At 42.3% G+C, this 27,258-nt stretch overlaps 1 protein-coding gene across 1 annotated transcript; it reads left to right on the forward strand.

Annotated features, from left to right (window-relative positions):
• The first annotated feature begins 355 nt into the window (after positions 1-355).
• On the forward strand, positions 356-27,241 carry TTC33 (tetratricopeptide repeat domain 33). Its single transcript, XM_035100432.2, has 5 exons — positions 356-463; positions 1,411-1,640; positions 13,346-13,427; positions 17,203-17,334; positions 21,606-27,241. Exons 2-5 carry the CDS (start codon positions 1,420-1,422, stop codon positions 21,960-21,962), a joined length of 792 nt encoding a protein of 263 aa, XP_034956323.1. The 5' UTR covers positions 356-463; positions 1,411-1,419; the 3' UTR covers positions 21,963-27,241.
• Positions 27,242-27,258: the final 17 nt, after the last annotated feature.

The following is a 27,258-nucleotide window of genomic DNA, read 5'->3' on the forward strand; positions in this document are numbered from 1 at the left end:
GGCGTGCTCTGGTCCATGGGGTCACGAAGAGTCGGACACGACTAAACAACAACAACCCCACCAAACAGCCAGTGGCGCACCAGGGCGCTGCTGCCTTCCTTGACCTACAACACCCAGCATGCTCTTGATCGGAAGGGTGGAATTCTCAGTTTCATGCAACGGCGAAGGTCGAGCGTCGCCGCGATTGGCGCAGAGCGTCGCCGCTCTACCATAGAAATCTTTATGGTCTCTACCAGCCCTGAGAGAGCGAGAGAGTCGCGTTAGAAGACCGTCAGGGGAGAGCGAACGCATTCCTGAGTTCTAGACCGGAAGTGGCCTCATGGACTGCCATAGACGCTGGTTTCCCAAACCTGCCGAGCGCGGCTGCTTCCGGTTCTTCCCTGTCCCCGCTTCCGGGGAGCTGAAAAGTCAGGTGTGACCCGGCTCGGACTGTGACAGAGCTGGAGAGGGGAGGGGGCTTCAGGTAAATATCGCCCCCCCGTCTTCAGTTGGGGATTTTGCCTCCGCCCCTCCCTCTGCATTAATAATAATAATAATACTAATAATAATAATACCTGCCTTTTCCCTTGACAGGGACTCAAGGCGGGTTACAGGTTACAGATAAAAACCGCTAAAAGCATAGAGGGCGCGCGCGCGCGCGCGCTTGGGGGCGGGCGGGGTGTCATTAAAAAGGCAATTAAACATGGATAGAATATTCTCAAGGGAGAGAAATGGCTGCCCGAGCACCTTATTCTCTGCTTGCTGAAGGAGAGAAGCACCTTCTTTTAAAGCCTTCCACTTTTCCTCTCTGTTTTCTGTGAGGGAGGTTGAGGAGGCAGTGGAAGTTTGGAGGTACAGCTTTCTTTCCCGGCACCCCACCCCATAATAGCCATTGCCATTTACTGATACTTCCCTGCCCCTGTATTGCACCCCTCTCTGATAGATGTAGGGACAGTGCTGGCCCACCCATGAGGCAAGGTGAGGCGACTGCCTTGGGTGGCAGGACCCCCAGCCAATCCCAGTGTTGGTCTTCCTTTCCCTACCCCCTTGTTCCTGAAGTAGATCTTTCCCTCGCCCTTTTAGGCTTTGCTTGAAAGGTGGCCCAAATATCCTTGTAATAGTCACAATTATTATTATATTTGATGGAACCTACCCTTTGGAATTCCCTCCCATTAATTATTAGATACATGTGGCAACTCCTCTGTTGCCATTTTTATTATTATTCCTAATGTTATTATTGGTGCCAATTGCAGACCTTCCAAGTCTTTAAAGTTTACAAGTGGAAGTCGCATCATGGCCAGAATTCATTTGCATAAATCAGTCCCTTTTGAGCAAGTTAGCCTCTGTCGCAACTAATTTCAGTTGTCATTTGTTATGGTTTGTGTGAAAACTAAATGGTGCCAATGGTTGAAATTACATTTTTTTCAAAAGCTTTCCGAAATGGCTTCCTTTGGGTGGAAGAGGAAGATTGGTGAGAAGGTGTCGAAGGTAACATCTCAACAATTTGAAGCTCAGGCTGCTGATGAGCAGGATCTTGCTGACAGCGATGAAGCTGAATGGTCCCATGACATTAAAAGAAAAAAGGGGCTTCTCCTGGAAGACTGTGTGACCAAAAGTAAACATCTGAAGGATGAAGGTGCAATTTTGGCTGAGAATGAAAGGTAAAGATGATGGTTTTTGAAAAATTAAAATCTTATGATGGATTTTTTCAGGTGTATAGGTTGTGTTGGCTGGGCAACAAAACTTCCTCTCTGCTGTGTGCCACCTAAATCTGTTCTGAGGGTTCCCCCAACCCTCTAGAGTGGATTTGAGGGGTGTGTGGGGCCAGAGCGGGGAGAGAAGGGGGAAGATCCATTGTTTATGGTCAAAAGAAAAGTACAGATCTAAAAAACATTCCCCCCCCATGATCTAGTAGTAGTGTTGACTAGCCACTAGATGGTGGTAAAGACCTCTTTAATACAGTGGTGCCTGAGGATTAGAAATAGGGTCAATTTTAAATTATTTCTTGATTAACAAGATCTTTGAAAAGAATAGAAAGATAGGAGGCCTAGAAATAAACTGAGAGAGTTATTTTAGCCGCTGTGGATACATTTCTGACCTACATTGTAACCTTGCTTAATGGAGTCCACACATGTAACCTGAGACTTCTGCACAGAAACCATCGCTGCACTTCCCTCTTCAAGGCCTTTCTGGTTCTAGTGGGGTGGGAGATGGTGGGGTTTCAACCAGCCCACCCCTTGGCTGATCAGCCTCTTCCTCCACTCCCAACATATCCTGTGCCCCACTTAATGTCTCTGACTGCTCAGACCCTTCCCCTTCCCCCCATCTTGGTTCCTGCTTCGCGGATGGCACCAAACTCCGTAAATTGCTGGCCCCTCTCCTGGGTCAGCCTTCCGCCCTCTCTGCCTCCATCACACACTCATCTGAGCCCTGCCAGGACTTCTCTCTAACACCCATGGGCAGGGAGTTCCAACATGTATGTGTGGCCAGGCTAAAAGATTGATTTCCTGCAAATGTGGAATTAATATTATGTAGCATTTGTAAATGTGCCAGATCCTTAAATCTATGTGGTCAAGTGGGCACATATGGGGTGAGGCAGCCCTAAGCCGCTGAGGGCTTTATATACCTATAGTAACACTTTAAATTTGTTCCAATAACATATTGGCAGTGAGTGTAAGATCTCTGAGCAAGATCATCTTGTCAGTGATCATGCTGCAGCATTGCGTGCTAAGCATGGCTTTCAGACTAAGCTCAATGGAAGCCCCACATATAGTGTGTTGCAGTAATTGTTGGCCTATTGATAGACATAAACGCTGTTAACAGCTTTGCTTCCTGTGTACTTATTGCTGCTCAGGTTATTAAAAAATTATCATGGAGGTCAGAGCTGTTTAACATTACGCAATCAGTTTGTGTTTGATATGGGAACAGCGTAAAGAACCTCATTTTTCTTGAGATCTGAAGCCATTATGGTTGCTAATTCCAAGCACGTGTTTCCTTCCGTAGAATGTTATGATACCAATAAAACATTATCTCTTGGCTTAAAGGTACATTAGATGCCGGATCATTTGATAGTAATGAAATTATGTTCTTTCCTGGATACCAATTACTTTTAAATGTGGGGAACGTTGACAGAGTACAAAGTTGTTGGAGTTGCTTAATCAGTTGAGGAAGCTGACACATCTTGCATGAGTGTAATATGATCATAGAATCATAGAATCATAGAGTTGGAAGAGACCACGAGGGCCATCCAGACCACAAGGGGGGTTCATTGTGATATGAACCAAATAATCTCAAGAGAAATGTACTTGCTGCTAAATAGCACATAATAATGTTATGCAGTTAAGAATATGGCATGCAGTTAGCATGCAGGCTTAAGCGTAGCTTAAGTTGCAATTTCAGTAGGATACTGTGACTTGGGTCCCAAGTGGTTAAAGCAATCTGGGCAAGCAACTCATTAGAAGAAATGTTGTTCTGCTCCGGAAAGCAGAGCCCTTGTGTCAAGTTTTGCTCCTACCTACTCCGCAATATGTTGGAGAACTTTCCCTGTGCCCTGTACTCTCCTGTCCAACTCCACTTCATTGGTTGCTCTTTGAAGGAAAAGGCTGATGATATCTGGAGAAGAGAATGCCATACTGCTTTCTACAGAAGATGGGAGTAGATTTAAGATGGAGTACCATTTTGAGTGATTATTCAGACCTTGTGATCTGCAGAAGCAGGGAAAACAGGCTTGTTAGATTGCTGTATGCAGAGAATATCAAACTGGGGCAGCCCACAAGGTTAAGATTGGAGCAGTACTGTAGTCATACATTTGCCTAGAAGGAAACCCATTGAACATATTGGGGCTTGCTTTTGATTACACATAATTCTGGAGATTCTACAGGCCATACAAGAAATATCATTTCACTGTAATTTGTAGAGTATACAAAGGTTTTCATCAGAATAATTTATAGATTTATCTTTTCTGATTTTAATAGCTTTCATTATCAGAATGAAACTTGAGTTCAAAATATCAGGCTTTGGACATTAAGAAAAGTTTTTATTTAGTGTGCTTACAGGAAAACATGGAGTACTTTTAGAAACAACCTAAACATCCTCCACACATCAGCATTTAGGTTTCCACAGATTGTTGCAATTGTAACATATATATATATACAGTGGTACCTCGGGTTACAAACTTAATTCGTTCCGGAGGTCCGTTCTTAACCTGAAACACATCTTGACTAGCTTTTGCTAATGGGGCCTCCCGCTGCCACCGTGCTGCTGGCACTCGATTTCCGTTCTCATCCTGGGGCAAAGTTCTCAACTCGAGGTTCTACTTCCAGATTAGCGGGGTTTGTAACTGAAAGTGTTTGTAACCCGAAGCGTTTGTAACCCGAGGTACCACTGTATATATATTGCTGAGTTACCAAAATATTTTATTTTATTCCCCAGTGTGTATGTAAATTTCTCACACACAAAAAGTGCCTTGTGCCTTGTAGAGATTTCTGTGCTTGGAGACTGAAGAGGTTCAGCCCAGGAAAATCTTTACTATGTTATTTTTACTAATTGTGTAGACTATTTATTTATTTATTTATTTATTGTTCATTTACATGTCATTCCATAAAAACATAGCATTAGCAATACCAATAAAGAGCAGTGATGTACATATTTTTGCATATGTTCTAAATCAGCTGTACAGTATGCATATTAATCGTAATGCTTTTTGGACCCTTGTTTCTTTTGAACATGGCAAATGTGGGGAGTTGTTGTTGTGTAAGTGATATGGCATAAGGATGGTAGTTTCAGGCGTTAAAAATCTGTAAGCCTGTAAACTGTAAAAGCTGCAAACTCTTTCTATGGAATAAAATGGGGAGACTGCACAAGCTTTGGAGCTAACATCACTGGAGCCCACTAAGCTAGTACATTATTTCTGAAGACAAACTTGGATATTGTACGTGACCTGTTACATGTTCGGAGAATGCTTGTAAGTGTTTGGGAATTGTTTCCTATACTAGATGATGAGAGATCCCGTCACCTAAGATGTTTCAGAGCAGCACTTGATTAATGAACAGTAATTGTTCATTAGGAGACTCAACCCCCTGATTATTATGATGATAACAAGTCTTGGTTGTTTCCAGTGATTCCAAGGAAGAGTAAGAATGAGCTCATGCGGTGGGTCCCCAAAGAGCATTTGTCCAGGGTAATAAAGCACAAATGCAACAATTGCTTCTAAGGAGAAATGAAATGTACTTGCAGTGCTACTGGTTACCATGGCAGTAGTAGAATATAGTTGAAGGGAAATACCTTTTGGGAACTAAACTATAAAATATATACAAAAGAGATGAAGGGTGGGACATTTATTTGTGGCTCATCTTTGCAAAGCAGCTATCCCTGCCTCCAGCCATTAAAAGTTCTTGAAATCAAGAATGAGCCGTCTCTGTTTTCAGGAGAAATTAAATGACCAAATCCTCTGTACAGAAGTAGAATTCATTGAATCGCACACAGCTTTAAATTGCATGATGATGCCCAAGAGAATGATCGTTACTGAACAGGAAATGAGCTAAGCGGGAGTGGGGGCATTTCAGAAAGAAGTGAGTGTCATTGTCCAGAGAAAGCCAGGTCCCCCCCCCCATACTACGCTTTAGTCTAAACCAGGCATCCCCAAACTTCGGCCCTCCAGATGTTTTGACCTACAATTCCCATCATCCCTGACCACTGGTCCTGTTAGCTAGGGATCATGGGAGCTGTAGGCCAAAACATCTGGAGGGCCGCAGTTTGGGGATGCGTGGTCTAAACCAATGTAAGTTTCACAGCTTTTCTGCAGGGCCCTGGGGATAGAATCAGGGTCTAGGGCAGAGGCTCTCAAATTATAGTCCACAGACCCCTGGTTTTCTGCCAGCTCCATTCAAGTGATCTATGGGAAAATTGTGGAGCAGTCAGGAGTGTCTGTCCTCTTAGGTGGAGGGGGGGCTGCACCTCAGTGGCAGAGCATCTGCTTTGCATGCAGAAGGTGTCAGATTCAGTCCCTGGCACCTCAAGCTGGGTGGGGAGAAACACCTTTCTGAAACCTTGGAGACTCTCTACTAATCAGTGCGAATCATCCTGCGCCAGATGGACCCAGTAATCTGTCTCTGGATAAGAAAGCATCCTTTCTGTGTTGGGCCTTGCATTTGAATCTTCTTATTTTTTTCGGATAATAGAGGCCATTGTTGTGACTGTGGCCAGAGTTACGCCATCAACATTGGGTTCAAAGACATGGATTATTATCTTTTCAGGGTTTCCTAATTTTTCTTTGTTTCTGTTTTGATGCATTCCATTTCAGCAGTTACTATGATATCTCTGGACTTGTTCTTACAAGGTTCTCTCATGCATAAGGCTGGTTTTCATGTGACAAGTGCCTTCTCTCATAATTTGTTTGATAGTGTTGTTTTCTGTACAGACCCAGTTTGTGAGTTGCAGCTCTTGTCTCCTGATAGATGGGTCCATTGTCATTGTGATGCAGTAATAAATAGGCGAAACTAGGTTTTGAACCCTCCCTTTGTCCATGGGTCTATATCCTTGATTGCCCTACTCCTCTCTTACATCTGCCAGTGACATGAAAACTTCTTTAAGACACCAAATATTATAGATTCCCGATGTGTTAATGCATGTGTAGACAGCAGCCTTTTAAAATATGGAGCAGTTTCCATTCAAATTAAAATACTGTTCAGGATAGACTAATGACATTCAGTGCAAGACAGTTGTTATTTATTTAGAATGCATACATTCTGCTGTATAGCTCCATGAGGCTCCATATAGTCAAGCATCATTGATTTAATTGTAACTTGCTTTCCAAGCGAGTGCGTTTAGGATTGTTGTGTGCCTGTTGTCGTATTGTAGCATCAGTGCATCATTAGATTTCTTGTAATGTATTGCCCATTGTGTATTATAACAGACCTGCAAAAGTGGTGATATCATTTGTGATATAATCTAGCTATGCTGTATCACAATCTGTTTATGAAATACATGTTTATATATTTCTAAATTTTGTACTACTTTTGTATATGCTTTATGGGGTTTTCTTCTTGTTCCTTAAACAAACAAACAAAAATTTGCCAGGCCATTTTTAATCAGATGCCACCAACAGCTTAGAAATGGAAGGTGCAGGAAGGATATCAAATCAAAGCAATAAAACTCACATACCCTGATGTGTTAAGTGATCTTGAGTTCACACCTTTTAAGAGCGACCTTTTTCCTGCCCACAATTGAATATGACCAAAGTACCAAGACTTAAAGGTAAAGGACCCCTGACAGTTAAGTCCAGTCGTGGACGACTCTGGGGTTGTGGCGCTCATCTCACTTTACTGGCCGAGGGAGCTGGTGTTTGTCTGCAGACAGCTTCCAGGTCATGTGGCCAGCATGACAAAGCCGCTTCTGACAAACCAGAGCAGCGCACGGAAATGCCGTTTACCTTCCCGCCGGAGCGGTACCTATTTATCTACTTGCACTTTGACATGCTTTCAAACTGCTAGGTTGGCAGGAGCTGGGACCGAACAAAGGGAGCTCACCCCATCACCGGGATTTGAACCGCCAACCTTCTGATCGGCAAGCCCTAGGCTCCCAAGACTTAGCAGCCCATTATTTCAGCCAAGAGATGCCTCAAACAGCACTGTTTCTCAGAATCACAGTTCATCCCCGCTGTAATAAGTAATTGTGATTCAGATGGAAGAATGCTGCCAGCTGAATCAGCAGTACCACGTCCTGTCACTTTTGGAACCTTTTTTTTTTTTGCTGGTGTTTGGTTTTTGCGGTGTGGCCACAGGCCATTCATTCACTGATGTATATAATCTATGGCCTATTAAAAAGATAAGCCCCTTCAGTAAGAAAAATCTTTTCTCCAACTCCTGCAGTGTCTCTGTGTTTTATAGGAGGAAATCTGGTCCTTAAAAAAAAAAAGAGTAACAAAAAGGCGAACCTCTCATTTGTGAGAGATAAAAGGAAGAAAACAGCTTCCTTTTCAGGGGGGTCTTTTATCCTGTTTTCTGAATGTATTGGTCTGGTTTTGCCAGGAAACCTCATTCCCCACCCCCACCCCTTGACGCCCACAGACATTGTCAGGTCAGACATCAGCAGTTTGATATCTCCTGAGATCTCCTTGTTTATAAATGTTCTGAGAGTAGATTTGACTTGTATGGAAATAATATTGCTCTTCTTATCGACCTGGGAAGCTTGTACCAGGATATTCTTATCGGATAGCAGATACTATGACGAGTTTAAGAGTGATAAACTTCACACAATGTTCTTTGACCTGGCTTTTCATTAATTTATTGTGTGCCTACACATCAGAGTATTGGACATGGAGATTATATTGCAGTTTCTTTGTCACATAGAAATATAGCAGCACTAGTTTGAAACAGAAAAACAATAGTTCCCTTTAACAAGCGGCACGCACAGGGCAAGCTGCTTCCTTTGGATGCTGTTGACACAAGCCCTGCAGTGCGGTCAGGATTGGCTTTGGATTTGCAGACTTGAAAGAAGAGGAGGGGGAAAAACAGAAGGTGGGGCCTGAATAGTTGGAACCTTACTGGCTCCTCCCCTCAACTTTCCTATGGGTGGAGCAGAGAGCCCAGTGGAAGCTGGTGAATGTTTGAAGAAGCTATGGGGGGCGGGGAGGAACTGGAGGTGTCACTGATTGAACAGGAGCCCATACAAGGGGGTGCAGTCTTGTCTTCTAGAATCAGGTGCCACCTTTGCAGATGGGGCAGACTGCATGAAAGAACATGGATTTGTTATTCCAACATTCCCACATTCCAACATTCCTTGGTGGATGGGGCATGGAAAACTTATTGGGACAGTTTCGTTGTCTGTCCAGTTCTGAACTTCTTGCCCTGCTCCTGAACTCCTGAAGCATGGCTCCTGAGCCTTGTGCCTGTTGCTGAGCCTATACCGTTATTTGCTTGCATAAAGATCTCTTTCTTACTTACAAGAGCTTTTATGTGTGTATTTGGGGGCGGGAGACAAGGCACTATGACCGGCCAACTTCTTAACAATGTGGTACAGAGCCAAGATCACCATCTATGGTTGTTTGAGTTCTCTCAGAGGCGGCTGTTGTGCCTATGGAGTTTCCTCCCATTTGAGGTGCCTCAGACCAGGTGTTCAAAGCAGGTATACTAAATGTCTGAAATGGGGAGTGTATCTCTTTTTTCTGCTGGATTTTTGCTGTTTCGTTGTTCTACTACTATTATTTTACTTTTATTGTTTTGTAACGGCAGTTTCAATTTGGAAAACAAAAGCAGATTACAAATTTTCTAAATAAATCAAGCAAACCTTTGTGCCTACAGTGGCTTCCAACATCTTTAGGCTCACCAAAGCCTGAACTTTGGAAGCGTGGAAGAAATGTTTTCAGTTCTTAGTGAAAATAGCATAATATTTTAGCTATTTGATCTACTTTTTAAAGTTTACTTTAGAAGTTCTTTGTAATAAAAAAGTGGCATAAAAACAAAATATTCAAAGTGGTTTGAAAGAAATCTTTAAAATTCCAGCAGTACCAAAGACTACCAGGAAAAGTTTACTCGGAGTGTGTTTCATGCCCCTCTCCCGCCGAGTGAATATATCAGAGATCATTGTTATGTTCATCAAAGTTGTTGCTATACACATAAAGTGTTACGTAGATGAATCATAATTATATAAGATAATATATCAGCTACATCAATATAACTGACTAAAACATAATATGTAGCCCAGTGTGCGCTCATGGAATTCTTACTGCAATATTTGGTCCATGGAATCATGTGTAAATGGTTTGAAATGTTTGACGCTGCTGGAGTTAAGTAGATTGCCTGTATATAAGCACGAGAACTTCAGGCATTCCAGATGTAGTCTCCAGGCATGTCTGTTTATCTGCTACCTTACTTTAAAGAAAGAAGATTAATATTGTATATCTTAAAATTTAGCAAAAATGCTGTCTGATCTGTGTTTTTTAGTCTGCTTGCTGTTGGCAGTGTTCCACCATGAATGCTGATATGTGCTTGACACTTTTTAAAAAAATCATTGTGCAGATGTGCATCAAGCAATCTACCAAAAACAATGGTCAGCATAAAATATTAGGTATGGTGCCCCACCAAGATTGAACTGGTGCTTATTTCTATTTTTAAAAATATCAACTGTATTAAAGCCAAGAGGCACCAAAGTATGTACAGTACATTTCTAGCCGGGCCTGTGACTGGATCCAGCAAAGCTATGTTCTCATGCATCCACAAATCTTGTGTGTGTGTGTGTGTGTGTGCGTGAGAGAGAGAGAGAGAGAAATTGGCCTTTAGAGAGAGTTTTTCAGGCTTCTAATTTTCCAGCTTGCTTGTAGAGGTGGTAATTGGTTCTTATTCACAAGGAAATGTTATTTAATGTTTCCTTTTATGTAAGAGCAAAGCCAATTAATGTCCTTTTCATAACCTTCTCATACTACTTCCTTGCAAAGGAGTCTGAATTCATCTGTGCAATCACATAGGTAACATTAAAAAACTCAGTCCAGATGGAAGGACCCGTGGTTCCTTGCTCCTGTTTCTGGATGAGATGAGGCTTGCATGGAGAGGAGCTTCATGTGTCCTTTGACTTCTGATATTATCTTTGTGGCCTGGGAAGGAGCAGCACTCCACAGATGACTTGAGTTGATTCCATAGATAGCAGAAGATAACTGGCATAGTTCCTCCCTTGCTGCCTTCTTTTTTCATGTGGGGCTAGAACAGTGTTGGTGTGAGGTTCGCTTCGGTCCCACAATTTCTCCTTGTGTATGTTTGAGGTCCCTCAGCCTGTTTCCTTGATCTTAAGCAACAAAATGGAGACGTAGCCCATTTGCATTTCTCTGCTGCCAAGTGGTGATTTCTGGATCTGGTAGGGAGCAGGTGGTCATGTTACCGAGGCATGGAGATGGTATTGTGGAACCTAAAGGGTCTTTTACCTGAACTTTTCCACCATTGTGATCAGGATATGTTCCACTAGAAAGCAGAAATAAAGTGAATAGGTACCGTAGTGTTTGGAGAACCCACAAACTTTTCTTGGTAAAGTATGCCTTTATCACCCTGGGAACAAGAATAAGGAAAAATGCTATTGTATTATAGATTTAAAGGCCATTGTGATATCATCAGCAAATAAACCAATCCTCTCCCATCACCCTCTTCGTCTAAATAACAAGTTGGGCAATGATGTAGGTCTCACAAACCCCTCTGATAGTTCTACATAATGGCTGAGATGTGAAGAGTCAGTGTGTGCATATGCAGCATGTCCCATTATAGGTGAAACATGCTTGAAATTCAGAGTTAGAAAAGATAGCTTAAACCTTTCCTTACTTTTCCATGCCAGTCTTTCTTATACACATCTCTCAGTGGCGGCATGTGAATTCTTTGTTTTTATTTTTCGCAGTGTTTGATATGCTTTGGAATTGCAAAGTATGTGGGGCCAGGGCTGAGCTCCCTCCCCCCCAATCTTCAGGGCCTCCCTGCAGTGGCACCAGGCCTCCTCCCAACGCTCATGATATCACACGTGTGATGTCATGCACACGCGATGAGCCCCTCCAATGTCGGGCAGAACTCGGTGCCTCACTGGGGCACCAAGGGTTTTCACAACCCCTATTTTTATCATATGATTGGGAGGCAGCAGGGAAAGGAGGAGATGCTATGTCAAATTTGGTTCACAGTCCGAGGTTCCACATTTGTGTTGGCAAAATGTTTGAGGCCTCTGTAGTACCCTCTAGACCCAAATGTTTCAGATTCTGACCTGGAAGGGCAACACTTCATTCATTGTGCTGAATTTTTCCTCAAGTGTATGCAAATATTTCTTTTTCCTATTCATATTCCGCACATGGAAAAATATGTTGTCTCCTTGCTCGGCATGGATTATGTCCTGCATTTTTTCATTCATTTTGCTGACTACATAAGCCCCCAAAGAGTTTAACTTTTATTACAACTCAAAAGTCATGGTTTTAATCAGCCATTGCCCTGACAATTTTGAAGCCTTGTGGTGTTTGTTTATTCTCCAGATATTTTCAGTAGCACATCAAACATTCAGCTCTCTACATGTTCTGTCCTTTTTTAAAAGAAGAAGAAGAAGAATATCTGTTTTTTCTGTGGTTTTTTCTTTCTTTAAAAATAATAATTGCAAGATTGCATGTTTTACATTTGAATGTGATATATGGTTGTGAGGCAGCTGTTAATAGTACAATTCTGTTTTAAAAAAACCACTTTCAAAATAGAAAACTCTCTTTATAATTCATTGTATACTTATCATGAAACTGTATAATTATTCATTTTGTAAGGTTTTTCCTTCCATTTAAAGTAAACAGCACTTGTGGAATGTTAAGATGGGCTATAAATTAGTTATTTATACAGTTGCTACAGCAAAAAGGTTGTATAGGATGCCTTCATAATTTTAAAGGTGGTGCAGTACCACACTAGCACAGTTTTGTGGCCAAGTTTAGGAAAGAACTACCTCATCAAAATCTTGTTTCAACATTCTGACTAAACATCAGGAAGAACTTTCTGACAGTAAGAGCTGCTTGACAGTGGGACAGACTCCCTTGGAAGGTGGTAAACTCTCCTTCCTTGGACATTTTTAAGCAGAGGTTTGATGGCGATTTGTCATGGATGCTTTAGTTGAGATTTCCGCGTTGCAGGCGGTTGGACTAGATGACCCTCGGGGTTCTCTCCCAACTCTACAGTTCTGTGATTCTATGATGACAGCTTGAAGCTAACAAAATGCAGTTCACTATTTTTCTCTAGTGCGTATTTTTCTCAGACATAGTCATCCGGATTCTGCTGCCGCTTCCGAGGAGGGGGTTTCCAAGGTCCAAAAGAAAGTTTTTATTTATCCATCAGGGCTTCTCTGTGCACTTTATCATGCGTATATCTCCACAGGTTCAGATTTTCACACTTGAACTAGTTGCTTCAGTTGAAAGGATGACATGAGCATAATTGCGCAGGGGTTCTGTGCAAACACCAGAGCAGGGGAACAGTCACTTATTTTCTGCAACGGACATAGGAGAACTTGCTATTGCATTGGCCCCAGGAATGGCTAAAACATGTAGAGTAAGCTCCAGATTTGGCTGAGAGGTCACATGCCGAGGCCTACTTTATTCCCAGCAATTGCATGCATCTGTTCAAATGCATACTAAACCATGTTTGGCAAAATACACAATTCTGAGTCCATGTTATAAGAAATTGAAATTGCAGTGTCTTTTTTTATTTTTACCCCTGAGTCTCATGGGGTGGTGGGATGGAACATTAATTTATATTTGTGAGATGCTGGAATGAATATCTAGTCAAAGCAATGTTGGTCCCTTAATGAAAAGCTAAGAATACTGGCCTTTGAAACACCCATAAATCTAGTAAGAATGAACTATTGTTTTAACAACTTGCAGGTACCGGGAGGCTATTCAGAAGTGGGATGAAGCACTTCAGTTAACTCCAGAAGATGCTACCCTCTATGAGATGAAATCACAGGTAATGCATGACAGAGCCACAGCAGAGTAAGAATTTGTGAATTTATTTTTTTCTGACCATGGGCCGTAATGCAAGTGAAACACAGAGCAGATAGACTTTTTAAAAGTAGCCCACATAGTCTGTATGCGTTTTTCTGGGTTAATTGCACATGCAGCATCCCCTCTACTCGTAGTGTGTGTAGGGCAGGAGGGTGACAGGGACTGGTATGCTGCCAATGTTTCCCTTAGGAGCCAGCTGGATGCATGACATATGGTAGTGGCAGGCAGTTGGTTTCTGTGCTTAGAGGGGATGGTGGGGCGAGGGGACAGTGGTTAATCAGAATATGATGGCACTGAGCTGCCTCTTCCTACCTTCTTTGCATGGCTGTTTTATCTACAAATGACTCCTCTCACTACTCACAAACTTGGAATAGATCCCTGAATACACAGACAGCTTCTTCAGTTAATAACTGGTACCAGCATTGAAGAAACATAGAGTCCGAGATCTTTAAATCTATGTATGAGCGCTTTCACAGCCACCTCAACCGAGACCCTTTTTAACTCCCTGACCACATCTCTTGATGTCTGACCACATCTCGATTGCTCAGGCGATGCTTTCACAACTTTCTTAATCAAGCCATAAACATTCTGGCTGCCTCTGTGTCTGCACTGCTTTGGCTCCTGCTCTGTTTTTAGTAAACCTGCCAGATGGTGTCATCCTAACCTACTTGTTTGCCCTGCCTGCAGTTTTAATTTATGAAGCATTTGTAATGCGGCAAGTGCTCTTATTGTGCTGTCTTTCCCCATAACCATGGGAGGCATGTAGCTTTGTCCAAGGGCTCACATATCCAAGTGCAACTCCACACCCACTGAACCGCATTTTCAGTGCCTGCATCCACACATTATTGTATTCACTGCCTTCTCACTTACCAGTCTCGTCTTGGGGGGGGGGGGAATAGGTTCTTCGCTCCTGACTTACAAGACTGTTGGCAACTGCATTAGCATCAATAACATTTTGAATCAACCGGATAAATATGAATGGGTTGTTTCTCCCAAGCAATACCGCCACAATAACGTTATTTGTCACTGGCAACATTAAGGCGACTGGTTGGTGTGCAGAAGATCAAATATAGAATTGTTGTGTCCAAGGCTGCATCTGTCTCATGGGAGTTATAACTGGAAGGCAAAGGTGAAGAATCAGCAAAAAAGTTATTGTTGCAGACGGCAAAAGTTTTATTGTAGCTGCTGGTTTCCAATTTTGGCTGTAATGTAGAAGGACTCTGATTCTGAGCTCATTGTTCTGACCTAGATGATGAACAAACAAGTCCTGGGAAGAGCTTCTCACATTCCAGTTTTTACAACCGGCAGTATCCTGCAATTGTTCCCATTTGTTCCCATTTCCCAATGTTTTGTGGGAAGAGTTAATACTTGGCAGAGACTTGGATCTCTGCAAACATCCAAATGAAACAGAAGCTTCTGTTAAGCATTTTCTACTTGACAGCTGGTACAACGTTCCTGCGTAAGTCCTCTTTGGACAAGATGAGCAAACAAAATGAGCCTGAGTGAAAGTGACAGTGAATCTGATTGGGTTCGCTTCTTTCCTCATTGCTGAATGAGACCAGAACTTTCCAGAAACAAATGGTTGAACCCAATTAGAACCCCAGTACGTTTCCGAGCACAATTCAAAGTGTTGGTGCTGACCTTTAAAGCCCTAAATGGCCTCGGTCCAGTATACCTGAAGGAGCGTCTCCACCTCCATCATTCTGCCTGGACACTGAGGTCCAGCACCGAGGGCCTTCTGGCGGTTCCCTCGTTGCGAGAAGCCGAGTTGCAGGGAACTAGGCAGAGGGCCTTCTCGGTGGTGGCGCCTGCCCTGTGGAACGCCCTCCCAACAGATGTCAAAGAGGAAAACAACTGCCAGACTTTTAGAAGACATCTGAAGGCAGCCCTGTTCAGGGAGGCTTTTAATGTTTAATAGATTATTGTGTTTTATTTTTCTGTTGGAAGCCGCCCAGAGTGGCTGGGGAAACCCAGCCAGATGGGTGGGGTATTAATTATTATTATTATTGTTATTATTATTATTATTATTATGGTCCCTCATTGAATTTCCTGTTCCTCTTCTCCCCCTGTACACCTATATCTGCTCCAGAGGGTATGGGGAATGACTTAATCGGATAGAACTCAAGGTCTAGTAGTTACTGGAGAGATCAGTGTTTTTGCATGAGATGGAAATTATATGTCTATGTTGATAACAATCCTAAATATTCATAAATTTAAAAGCTGAACATATTGTAGAGCTTGAGTAATGGAGTAGTTTGTCTAAAATTAGGACTATGAGTTCAACCAATAAATCCTAATGAAACAGAGGATGTTGTCTTGTAGACCCAGGAGCTTAATCCTAATGCTTGTGAGGACTAGCTAATTCTCGGACCATGGTATCTTCCATAACTTTGTAAAATACTGGTGACCATGCTTGACCTCAACATGCAGATTTCTTCAGCCAGCATTCTTAAGCTCAGTTTGATTGAATATTCCAGATTTGATTTTGAGAGAAAACGTTGAAGATAGGCAGTAAGCAACCAGCTTCCTCAGGGACAAAAGTAGCCCTTAGACAAGTATCCGTTTGATCTTCAAGTTGTTAACTTAGAGGCAGGAGAGGTGTGTGCAAGGTTGTGGTGGTTGAGGACTTGCCCTCAGTTTTAAGGGCTGGGGAATGAGGGGCTGACCCTCCGTCTCCTTTGTTTTTGTTGACCGCAATGTGGATTTCTGTATGGTTGTTTGTCTTACATTCAAATTTCATTTTAACTGAGCATATCTTTAAGATGGACAGTATAATCATTTTAAAAATAATTCTTTTTTATTTTATTTTAAAAAATATGAACTCCTGGGACCCACTTAATAACTGCTTTATTCCACTTTAGTCTTCATTAATCATTTGTATGCTGTCAGCCATGTGTTCAGTGCAAGAGAAGCAAGGGTTGGGATTGCCGTGTTAGTTATCTTGAATATACTGATAATTTTTGGTTCTTTCCTCCAGGCTTCATCCAATTTTCTCTGGGTAGGTGGTTCATTCTGATAGTCCCTTGTTCAGGCTAAATATAGTGATACCTCAGGTTAAGTTCTTAATTGGTTCTGGAAGTCTGTACTTAACCTGAAGCGTACTTAACCTGAAGCGAACTTTCCCATTGAAAGTAATGGAAAGTGGATTAATCCGTTCCAGATGGGTCCTCGGAGTACTTAAATTGAAAGTACTCAACCTGAAGTGTACTTAACCCGAGGTATGACTGTACAGAGTTCTCTGTGAGTGGTGGTCATTGGAATCCCAACTGGTATTTGTATGGGAATGAGTTTGTTTACAAAACTGGTTGATAAAGCGGACCGTCAAACTGACTACTGTGTTGCTTTTAAAGAAAGCATTTAGGACAAGACCAAATTGCGTAAGTATGACTCCATTTATGTGCTTTTAAAAATCAGTGCAGTTCAGAGTCAACCCTCTTCCCTGTGGTGCAGTTAGCTGCTAACCAGAAGCTTGGTGGTTCAAGCCCACTCAGGGATGGCTGGGAGCAGGATTCCTACATTGAAGGGGGTTGAGCTAGATGACCCTTGGGGTACCTTCCAACTGTAAAATTCTAGGATTCTGTGACAGTTCTTTTGGAGGTAACTACCTACCTCTTAACTGACCCCAGAACCATCTACATTGCAAGCCCCTCTGCATACTCGCCTTTTGAACTCTTTTTGTATTTTTGCGATATAATTGGTTAGTTTACGGTTTGTTCTGTTGTGTATCCCCTTCCTAGGTGCTGATGTCTCTGCATGAAATGTTCCCTGCAGTGCATGCTGCAGAAATGGCTGTCCAAAGAGATCCCCATTCTTGGGAGGCATGGCAAACTTTGGGACGTGCTCAGCTTGGATTAGGAGAAATCGCACTGGTAAGTGTTAAAAAGGAGAAAGGCTCATCTTCCACTCCAAATTGTTTACAGACATACAGCTATATCTTGCTGTGGCCTTCACAGTGCATGAAATCATCTTTATAAACTTCCTTAGATCAGAATACCAGATATCCCAAAGAGAACAATTAAAAACTTTAAAAACAAGCAAGTTTCAAACACACAGGCTTGAGAACTATAGATAGATTATTCCACTAATCACCCCTGGGCGACAATGGAGAGGGCTTGTGATGTTTTTGATGAAATGTAGCAATTTTTCTCATTTTTATAAATAGCCAAAAGCTTTTGGGACTATGGCTGCCTTTATGGGAGGATTCCAAAAACAATCCCAGAGTTCTCTGCTGATCATCCATTTGAAAAGTAATAAGAAAATATCCCTTGTGTTTCAAAGAAGCACTTTGCTTCAGCGTAATTTATGCATTATTTGAAGAAATAGATGCTATTTGTTCTGCCATTTGTCAGGCAAGCAGAACAAAGGAAATTTTATTCGTTTCAGCAGCTTGGAAATGATCCGAAATAAAAATGCTTTCTCAAAATACGTCAGACCTGTTCTTAGAATAGATAGAGATCAGCTTCAGCATCTTGTGATTTTTATACTAATATTGTTAGTTTTTGGATGTTTTTGTTTGGGGGGAAAGCTACTTAGGGTAGAAAGAAACAGATGTAAAGGCAGTTCTTTTATTTGCATTGGGTCTGCTGTAGAAGAGCTAAAGGAAGAAGTGTGAAAATGTAGGCCAAAAGAAAAAGTCAGCATAAACCAGGAAGTTGAATAGCATCTTCACATCAGTTTGAGTGCAGTTCCCTAGTAGCAAATTTGGAACCTGATAACATGAGGGAGGCTAGTCAGTTTATGCTTTCCATCTATTATCATTATCATTATTAATAATATATAGTGGGTGTTAAGTATCATTTTCTGGTCCCACACCGGATCTCACAGAGAAGGAGGAGGAAAGGCAAGGCAAGGATGGTCAGAAGTTGCAGTACCGTGGAGAGCTCCCAGTGAGCCACTTGCTCAGGTTGAGACTAAACTGAGACCCTTTAAGCCACTTGCTCTGCACTGCCTCATTTGAGCTCCACCCTTTAAAGGGCCAATCCTCAGGTCTGAAGACTGACCGTCCTCCTTCTTTCCATAGCTTCCCTCCCAGTGTGTTCCCTGCCCTGCAGGGACTAGTGAAGTGTGATGAAGAGGCATGTGGTGGTGTGGAAAAGTTCCTATTTGGGTCTAAACCCTAGCCCTACAGCCCCTGTTGGTCCAGGAGTTTCTGCTGGGGGCTCCTGCCTGATAGTCTTAGGTGCAGTGCTCTCCTGATCTCCATCAGCTGGTTCAGAGTCTTGAACATGATCCATTTGCCTAGCTGGTGTCTCTGGATTCAGAGGTCACGACAGAAAAACTTTCATTCCCCATGCCACCTAATATTTCACAGGTGAAAATAGGCATACAGGCATAACAGCCGAATTCAATGCCCTGGATTGATGCCCAAACCACACATGCACATTACATGTCGCAAAGATACCATAGGAAAACATAATTGTCATAAAATATGTTGTCTGTGCACAAAAGGGACTGTCTTACTATCTATAAGCAAGCTGGATAGCTCAGTTGGTTTAAGTGTGGTGCTGATAATGCCAAGGTTGCGAGTTTGAGCTGTATGGGGCTGTATGGGACAAGTTGCATATTCCTGCATTGCAGGGGGTTGAACTAAGATGATCCTTAGGGTTCGTTCCAGCTCCAAATGAAAACTCTGAAGTGTGTGTGTGTGCGCGCGTTTGTGTGTAAAAATAATAATGATTCTGATCAAATGTGCATGTTGTCAAGTTTTGCTAATCTGACAGCATGATAAAACCAATCATACTGATTGGGGGATGAGAGATGACTCCAACGAAGTAACATAGAGAATAGAAAATTTGCTTGGCCGTATTACCATTGTATTGCAGGGAGCCATTTACTGATGGCAATAGAGCAATTGTACAGGTAATTCGAGGTCCTGCAGAAGAAATAGTTTACTAATGTGTAATAAACGCATAATAATAAACAGTACATTAAATAACCGGAGTTGCAAATGCAAGTAAACATATTGTTGTAAGTGATGCATACAAAGCCATTTAGTAATAAGTTTCCTAGCTCTGTTTACACTGTGCGAAAGACACTTCCTATTGGATACATTCTATGAGGTATCTCTCATGCAGAGAGGTGTGGCCCTTTGTGTGGAGCCCATCCTTTGACCCAGCCATGTGGGTCACACACATTTGGAACTGTTGGGGAAATGGTGAGTTGATAGCAGTTCAGGCAGAAAGTGGGGGGAGATAGAGCTGCAAGGAGATCGTCTTTCTCCCTATCAAATAGGTGCCTAGTGTGACTTCCAATGGATTAGTAGTGCCAAGTGGAGTCCTGGGTGCTGAAACACAGGTGTTGCAGGCCATGTTATGTAGCTTTTCCCTTCCTATTATTATTCCTGAAACTGAAAGCGGGTGGTGTGTGTGTGAGAGAGAGAGAATTGGCCATTTATTTTAATTTAATTCCATTAAATTAGTGCAGGAATGAATTCTAGAACAGATAGCAATTTTACCATTCACGTAGCCAACTATACTTTGTCTCCCCACCAAATTTCTCTCTCCATTTTCAACCTTTGGCAAGGATTGTTTTTGCCACGGCTGATAAATTTGCAATAAAGCATCTGTCTCTTCTAATTCATTCTTGTAGATACCCTACCAATATAATTTCAGGGTTTCTCTCTAAATCATGCCCAGTTTTGATTTTGTAATCAGCCCTACTCTGTGATGTATCTTAGCTTTCAGGCATTGCCCTGAAACAAACAAAGTTTCTTCATTCTGAAAATCCAGATTTTTACAGGATGTTTTTGGCAGGGGCTAGAGTTAAATGACTTGTGGGGGCCAGGTTGTTTAATGGTATGCTAATCCTGTTACATTTTAGCATCCTTGGCAGGCTTAAATCTGACTCTGGAAATGTTCATTTATCCAATAGCAGGCATTAGTCTAGATATACTGTTAGAACAAAGGTGCTTAGTAATACAATTTATAGCCTCATAAAAGCAAATAGTACTTTACTGACCAAGTTATACAGTGACAAACCTATGCCCTGAGGAACTTTTAAAAAGAAAGAAATCAAAGCGGTCTTGTGTTGTTTTGTAATACTTCGGATATTTTCATATTTACTCACAGTTCCGCAGCCTCTTGATGCTAACAGCTGTTGACTGGTGCTACATTGAAATAATTAAGCTACACGGTTCCAAACATTTGCCGTGTCAAGCATGTTCAGAAACTTGAGTGCTGGCAAGTAGCCTTCAGATGCAAATCCCTGTCACCCACTTTTCTTCCTTTCTTCCTTGGAAACCAAAGGCAGTTGTTCAAGACGAAAAACAAACATGCCATAGTTATTATCTGGGATTCAGCATTTCTTTCACAGAAGTCACAAGGTTCACAGCTCTTTTCTGCTGGGACCAATCCATCTCCATATGGAATGCATATGTTGCAATGACAACTGGGGCAGGAATTAGTTGGCTCTGTTTTTTCTGCCTTTGTAGTGGCAGAAGGAAAGCTCTGTTATAAGCAGTTCCAATAGCTTTAACAGAGGCCTATAAAACGAAATGCCTTCTATCAATGTCTATATGTGGAAGCTTCTGAGTCACTAAACAGTATAAATCTGCTGAATGCCAATGTACCAACATGCAAAACAATGCCTTCTTTATTTTGCATTGTAAGGAAGTATCTAAAACAGCTGGTGCTTATACCCTAAAACTGGAGGGAGCGGATGCATGTGCAAGATGTGATTGTTTTTGTAATGCATTTTTTAATTTTTTATTCACCCTTGCTGCTTTATTCAGCTTTTACAGATAAGAAGTGCAGGTCGTGGTTTCCCTTCTATGATCTGGGAAGATAGCAGATTTTAGAATCACAGTCTCACACGAATTCTCAGCTCTCCCCTTATTTGTAGCTGATCTTGGGCATCCGCCCTAAGACTGGAATTGCACTTTATAAATGTGAAGAATTATTATTACGCTTATCCAAAGCCACCAGTGAGTTTGTGGCAGCGATTTGGCCACATCCCATAAGTTCAGCAGTCAGATCTGTGGACCTTACTATTTGAAAATATCAGGTTCTGTAACGACTGTTATTGGCATTTATGAAACATCACCTGTGTTTTGCTCAATGATGTGACTTATTCTCTTGTGCCCACTGTGTCTGTTTCATGTGGGCAAATTCTCACTGTGTTGTGTCCCTGCTCACCATTACAGGCCATCCGAAGTTTCCAGGTTGCCTTGCATATCTGTCCACTAAGCCCTGAACTGTGGAACGAAGATCTGTCCTGGGCGAGGAAATTACAGCAGCAGAAGAAAGCAACCAAAGCTGAGACTGGGACGCAAAGCACGGCATCTCAGGGAGAGACTTCAGAGGAGGCAATCCCAGATTACGATTTTGAAAGTGACGAGATATTAGCGGTGTGTGCAGCCATTGCCGAGAAGGAGAAAGCCACACTGGCCTCTAAAACTGTTGTCATCGTCTCTGCTTCCGGGGAGGTTGAGACGGTAACTGAAAAGAAGGAATGTGCAACAACAACCCCTGACGGTACCATTTTTATCAAAGCACGGTAAAGGGCACCGACTCTGCTGATTGACAGCCGTGCCTTTGAAATCCTGTTTTCCAACTTTCCCCCATGCTGTAGCCTGTTTTTGGATCACCTTGCACTGGAGTTCATCTGCCCCCAACGAGTTAAGCTTCAGTAGCTGCAGTTGCTTCACTTTACTTCCTGAACCCCTCGCTACCGATATCTCAAGGAAGATGAGAAAGGGCCTAAGGGCCACAGCAGTGCCCTGGAAATACGACAGGGCACTATGAAGACAGAGGTGGCTTCTCCTGGACTAGTTGGGTTTCCTGAGATGGAGATGATGGTTTTGAGCTGGAAGTTGGGGAGATGTGCATTCCTCCTCCCATAAACAGCCTTTTGTTAGGTTTCCCTCTTCTGCCTTACTTTGTTGTTATTCCTGTCATGAGCAGGAGGGGAAAGGAGGGAGCACCAAAGTGACAGGAACACGAAAGAAAGAAAGAAAGGAAAGAAGGAAAGAAAGAAAGAAAGAAAGAAAGAAAGAAAGAAAGAAAGAAAGAAAGAAAGAAAGAAAGAAAGAAAGAAAGAAAGGGGAAAGGGTGGAGGCCAAGCCTCAAAATGATGCTTAGAAGAAAACATTTCGCAGTACGTGGTATGCCAAACATGTTTCAACTTAAAGACTCTGGCGACAAGATCTGATTTAATCAGATTCCACTGTTACTGCAGCAGTTTATGGTATCGGATGTTGCTTCTGATACAAGATGCTCCAATTCTTTTCTTTAAAAAAAATCCAGTTACAAAAGAATTCCCTATTTGCAGTTGAATGGATAAAGGTGAGGAGTACAGGGTGCAAATTGTCCCCTTCCTTCCCTTCCAAGAAACAGGTCTTGTTTCTTCACAAAAAGTAGTGCACTGTAAAGTAACGGTCAATAGAAGTTTGGAGTACATATATTGTAGTTATGACTACCCAAATATGTTCATAAACTGGATTGTCCTGCTCATCTTGTTTCCAGGGTGTGGAACAAGTTGGACACTAGGTTGTGGAAACAACTAGTTTTTACTACTGCAATTTTAAAATGAAATGAAATAGAAATCTGCAAAGAAACAAGATAAAATGCAATGCCCTCCATAGTATTTGCCCTCGTGCTCATGCCATTTGTCCAAGTTGTTGGGTCAGGGTTGATGAAATTCTAGTATATTGAATAAGATGTATGTGTAAGTGTGCTCTTTTCTGTAAATTCCCTTGTAATCTCGAACCAAATTTCTTTGTAAAGAGATCTGCACCACAGTAGCACTTCTCAGGTCATCCCATGAAATCTTGGTAGCCACGCTGAATTTAAAGTTCTTTTTAAAAAGCCATTATTGAGAAATTGTTTGACAGTAAAATTTGGAATAAACTCAGTTACACAAACCTGAATTAATAATCTTTTGAATCAATGCATAACAGGTTGAAAAAAATGCTTTTGTAAGGTCCATTGATTGTCATAAGATTCATATGAAAGGTTTTTTCATATAGTTTCCCAAGATCAATGAAGTCTTTGACTCAAATCACATTGTTCCCATAATAGTTCCACATTTCTTTTTTTTATAATAATTTTTTATTAATTTTTACAAACAAAACTAAACAAACTACACAAACATACAATATAACACTGTCCCTTCGTCTTCCCTCCACCCACTGGTTCACCTCTGCCACCAGTGAAACCCGTGTGCTTTGAGAATCAAAGGGGTCCATTGTAAGTTAGGTTTGGCCTCCCTCCTCCCCCCTCTTCCCCCCCCTGCCACTGAGAGGACAGGAATGGAGGAGCTCTGAGGATTGGTTTCCCCCAACTCATTCATAAGTATACTTAAACAAATACAAACATAACAACAATAGGGGAGAATTTTAACTCCCCAATTCTTATTGCCTTAACCTTATACTTGTGACTTCCTCGGTGGTCTTCCTCCTGGTTTTCCTTAAACAAAATCTAAAGTTTATGGCGGGTTTTCTATTTCAGTTTAGAATCCTTTTCTTATAATATTAACTCAACCCTCCTCCTTTTCCATGCTGCCCTCCCACAGGCCCCCTCCTGCCACAAGAGAAACCTGTGGGGCACAGCATTTCCAAGGTTCCATTATATCCCCTCCTCACCCCTCTGAGCACTCCCTGTCACTGAGTATCTCAGAGTAAGGAAAGGAGAGTAGGCAGCTTTCTGCCTAAACCTAACTTAACTTTCAAAAATTTACATTAACTTAAATTCTTTCCTAAGCCATTCTTATAATTCCCTCCAGAAAGCACAACTTTTTCCATTCATTTTTACACTCCATCTCCTCTCCCTAAGTCTTTCCCCCCCAATTGGATCAGCATTTCCGTTAACAGGCCAAAATTTCAAAAACCGTCTTTCAGAAACTAAAAACAAAATCTTTTAACTAAAATATTCACCCCACACCCATTCTTTCCCATATCCGTCTCCAGACCCTTGTCCCCCCCTGCCCCTGTCTTTCCCATTCCTCCCTAACATCACTCCACATTTCAACCCCTACAGGATCTTCAAGTCCATTAATCCTCAAATACCTTTGCTTCTCATTTTCTTGTTCTACTTGATTTTCTTCCTTTTGAAGTCCATGCTTTGCTTCATCCCCAACATGTTTTTTATAGTCCAAGTCCTCTTTAAGGTTTTCAACTAGTTGTTTCTCCTGACATCCAGATTCAATCTCCACAGTGTCCAAGATCAAATTTTCCTCTAAATCCTGGACTTGGACTTCATCCTCGACTGCTGGTAAATTGGGATGTTGCCGTTCCTTATAGATGTCCTCCCATACTTGTAGATAGTTTAGCACAGCCTCCTGGAAGGCTCGAGAGTACTTTGTTTTCATATTTCTCCTGACCGCAGACAAACAGGAGGTGGAGAACAAAGAGGTGCTGGAAAATTCCTTCCTCAGACGATCGACTCCATTTTGGCAGTTCTTTTCCTTTGTCTTTTAACTCAATCACAACTCCATTCTTAGTTCCAATATTAAATAGTTCTACCACATTTTCAGACAAATTTTACTGATTGCAACAGTACAATAAATCCACCCAGTCTTTTGACAGCTTGACAGCTTTTGACAGCTGTCAAAGCACTCTCCCCCTTAATAATGCTGTACCTCAAGGGGTGCCGGACTCGGGAGTTGAGAGGGTTCAAAAAAGTCTTTCTTTCTCTCGGGTCCACAGTCCCAGATGCCTTTTGTCGTTCAGCTTAAGATTATTTAAAGCGCCTCTCAGTTTTCCATTAGGAAGAGACCGACTTCCGTTTCTTTAAAGCCTCTCCTATTTTTCCAATTAACGAATTTAAAGTCCGTGATCACAATTCCACTTACTTTTTGGAAGTTTAAATTTGTTCGGAAGAATCTGCCGCTTGCCGGGTCAGGACTCGGAGCTTCACTTCTCAGAGGTAAGATATAGCCCAAAATGGCTCCCGCGGTTCCACCCCGCCGGCTCTCGATCGCTCTATTGAGCTCTCGGGCAGCGGGGGATCCGCAAAAAACGGAGCAACCGCTGGGCGCGTGAGTCACCAGGACTCTCTACCCGGTGTTTTTACGGGGAATCCGCTCGCTCTGCGGACTTCCCCCCCCTCCGCGAAGCCAGGGACATCGGCGCGCGAGGTCCCTGCGTCCTTCTCTCCGCCGCGACAGACCGGAAGTCCCACATTTCTAATTTACTTAGCCATCACTTTAATCCAGCTATTCCTGTGCATCTGATCACTCAGAGTAAGTCACATTGAGTTTAAAGGGACTTATTTCCAAATAAAGGTGCATAGGATTGTACCCTATGAAAGACTGGGAATCTGGGAGCTACAGTGACATTTTTCATCAGCCTCAGGAGAATCTAAGCTGCTGGTGGTGTCCTTGTTCCTGCCAGCTTGAACATGGAAAGTGTTATCCTGAATTCATTTAAGCTTACCAGAGCTTTTTTGTTTCAGTGTTGTGACTTTCATATATGCACCACAGTATGAGAGCAAATGAATTAAGAGGACAGAAGATCAAGACTTCCCTCTCAGATATGTAACTTCATCAGAAAGTCTCTTGAAGAAGTAGCTGTTGGTCACTGTTCTTTAGCTACTGGTATTTTATCCATTCTACTGGCTTTATTCGTTTTATCCTGATTTCATATCCCTGGTTATGTTTTGCATGCCTAGGTTTGTCACTGAATATTCCCGTGTTGTAATTAAAGTTTGCTTAGTAAGAGAATGAAGTCTTTGCTTAAAATCTGAGTTGTCCTTCAGTAGTCACTGAGTGCTGTGCCCTGGTTGTGCTCCACACTAAAGAAATTATGTATGCAGGCAGTTCTGAACCATGAAGAGCTGAGTTCTATGATATAAATATGCAGAACTACTTACATTTTGCCTGCTTAGTTTGTCAGTGTTTAGCGTTTTGCATAACTTATTTTGGTTTTCTAGGCTGGGAGCAGGGAAGGGACAATGAAGAGCACTGGGGTTCTTGTTGTGCCTTGAGAGAGGGCCAAGCATGAGATGCTCGATGCACCGAGGAGGATAACTCTGTTCCTAGCCCCACCAGGTCCTGGCCAGCCAGGCTTCCCCTTCCCCTTCTGTCTCTGGTTCCTTCATTCCTCTCAGTGGGCTGCTGCCCTTTCCTTATATTGCTTTGCTGTGCAACTTCCCCAAGAGGGAAGAAAGGAGCTAGAAGTCCTGTTTCTCCAGCCAGTTCTAAAGAGGGGTAAATAGCTGCCTTCTCCACCCTCTGTTCCCTGGTCTCAGCCATATGTCAACCTCCTGTCCCCCGTCCTTGTTTGGCTTAGCCTGCCCCCCCCCCCACACACACACCTGAGCCTAGACTTATGACAACTATTTTGGGCAATAAATTTACATGGAAACTTAGGAGTACCAAGAAAAGGACTGCTTAGCTATGTCTTGCATTGGTGTCTGGACGTAGCTAAATCCCTTAAAACAGGGATGGGGAACCTGTGTGCCTTCAGTAGTTTCAAAGACTCCAACTCCCATCAGCCCTCCTCTCACCCCACCAGCCAGCCAAGGGTAGTCAATGATCAGGGGTGATGGGACTTGTAGTCTGGAGGGTCACAAGTCACCCACCTGACTTAGATGTGTGCATTTATACTTGTTGAATGTGGTGTTTGTGTTATGAAAGGTGAGATAATCAAAGACTTGAGCAGACAGACACAGACTTCTGTACTCCAGTGGCATGCCTGCATTTAATGGTGATTGCCAGAAGAGATTTTGTGCCAGTACAGATTTTGTAAAATGTATCGCTGACATTCAGGCTCAGAATTGTAATTCCAACAGAGAAAGCAATGCACATGGAAACATGTTGAGCAACATAACATGCTTAATATTTTTCTTGACAAAAAC

This window comes from Zootoca vivipara, chromosome 11, assembly GCF_963506605.1.
Source record: "Zootoca vivipara chromosome 11, rZooViv1.1, whole genome shotgun sequence".
Taxonomy (NCBI): Eukaryota; Metazoa; Chordata; class Lepidosauria; order Squamata; family Lacertidae; genus Zootoca; species Zootoca vivipara.

Bases quoted from the DNA above. Each gene is read 5' to 3' on its own strand.
- TTC33 (XM_035100432.2), top strand. From the start codon at position 1,420: ATGGCTTCCTTTGGGTGGAAGAGGAAGATTGGTGAGAAGGTGTCGAAG. The intron at 1,641-13,345 runs GTAAAGATGATG...AACAACTTGCAG, and splicing joins ATTTTGGCTGAGAATGAAAG to GTACCGGGAGGCTATTCAGA. The intron at 13,428-17,202 runs GTAATGCATGAC...TCCCCTTCCTAG, and splicing joins TCTATGAGATGAAATCACAG to GTGCTGATGTCTCTGCATGA.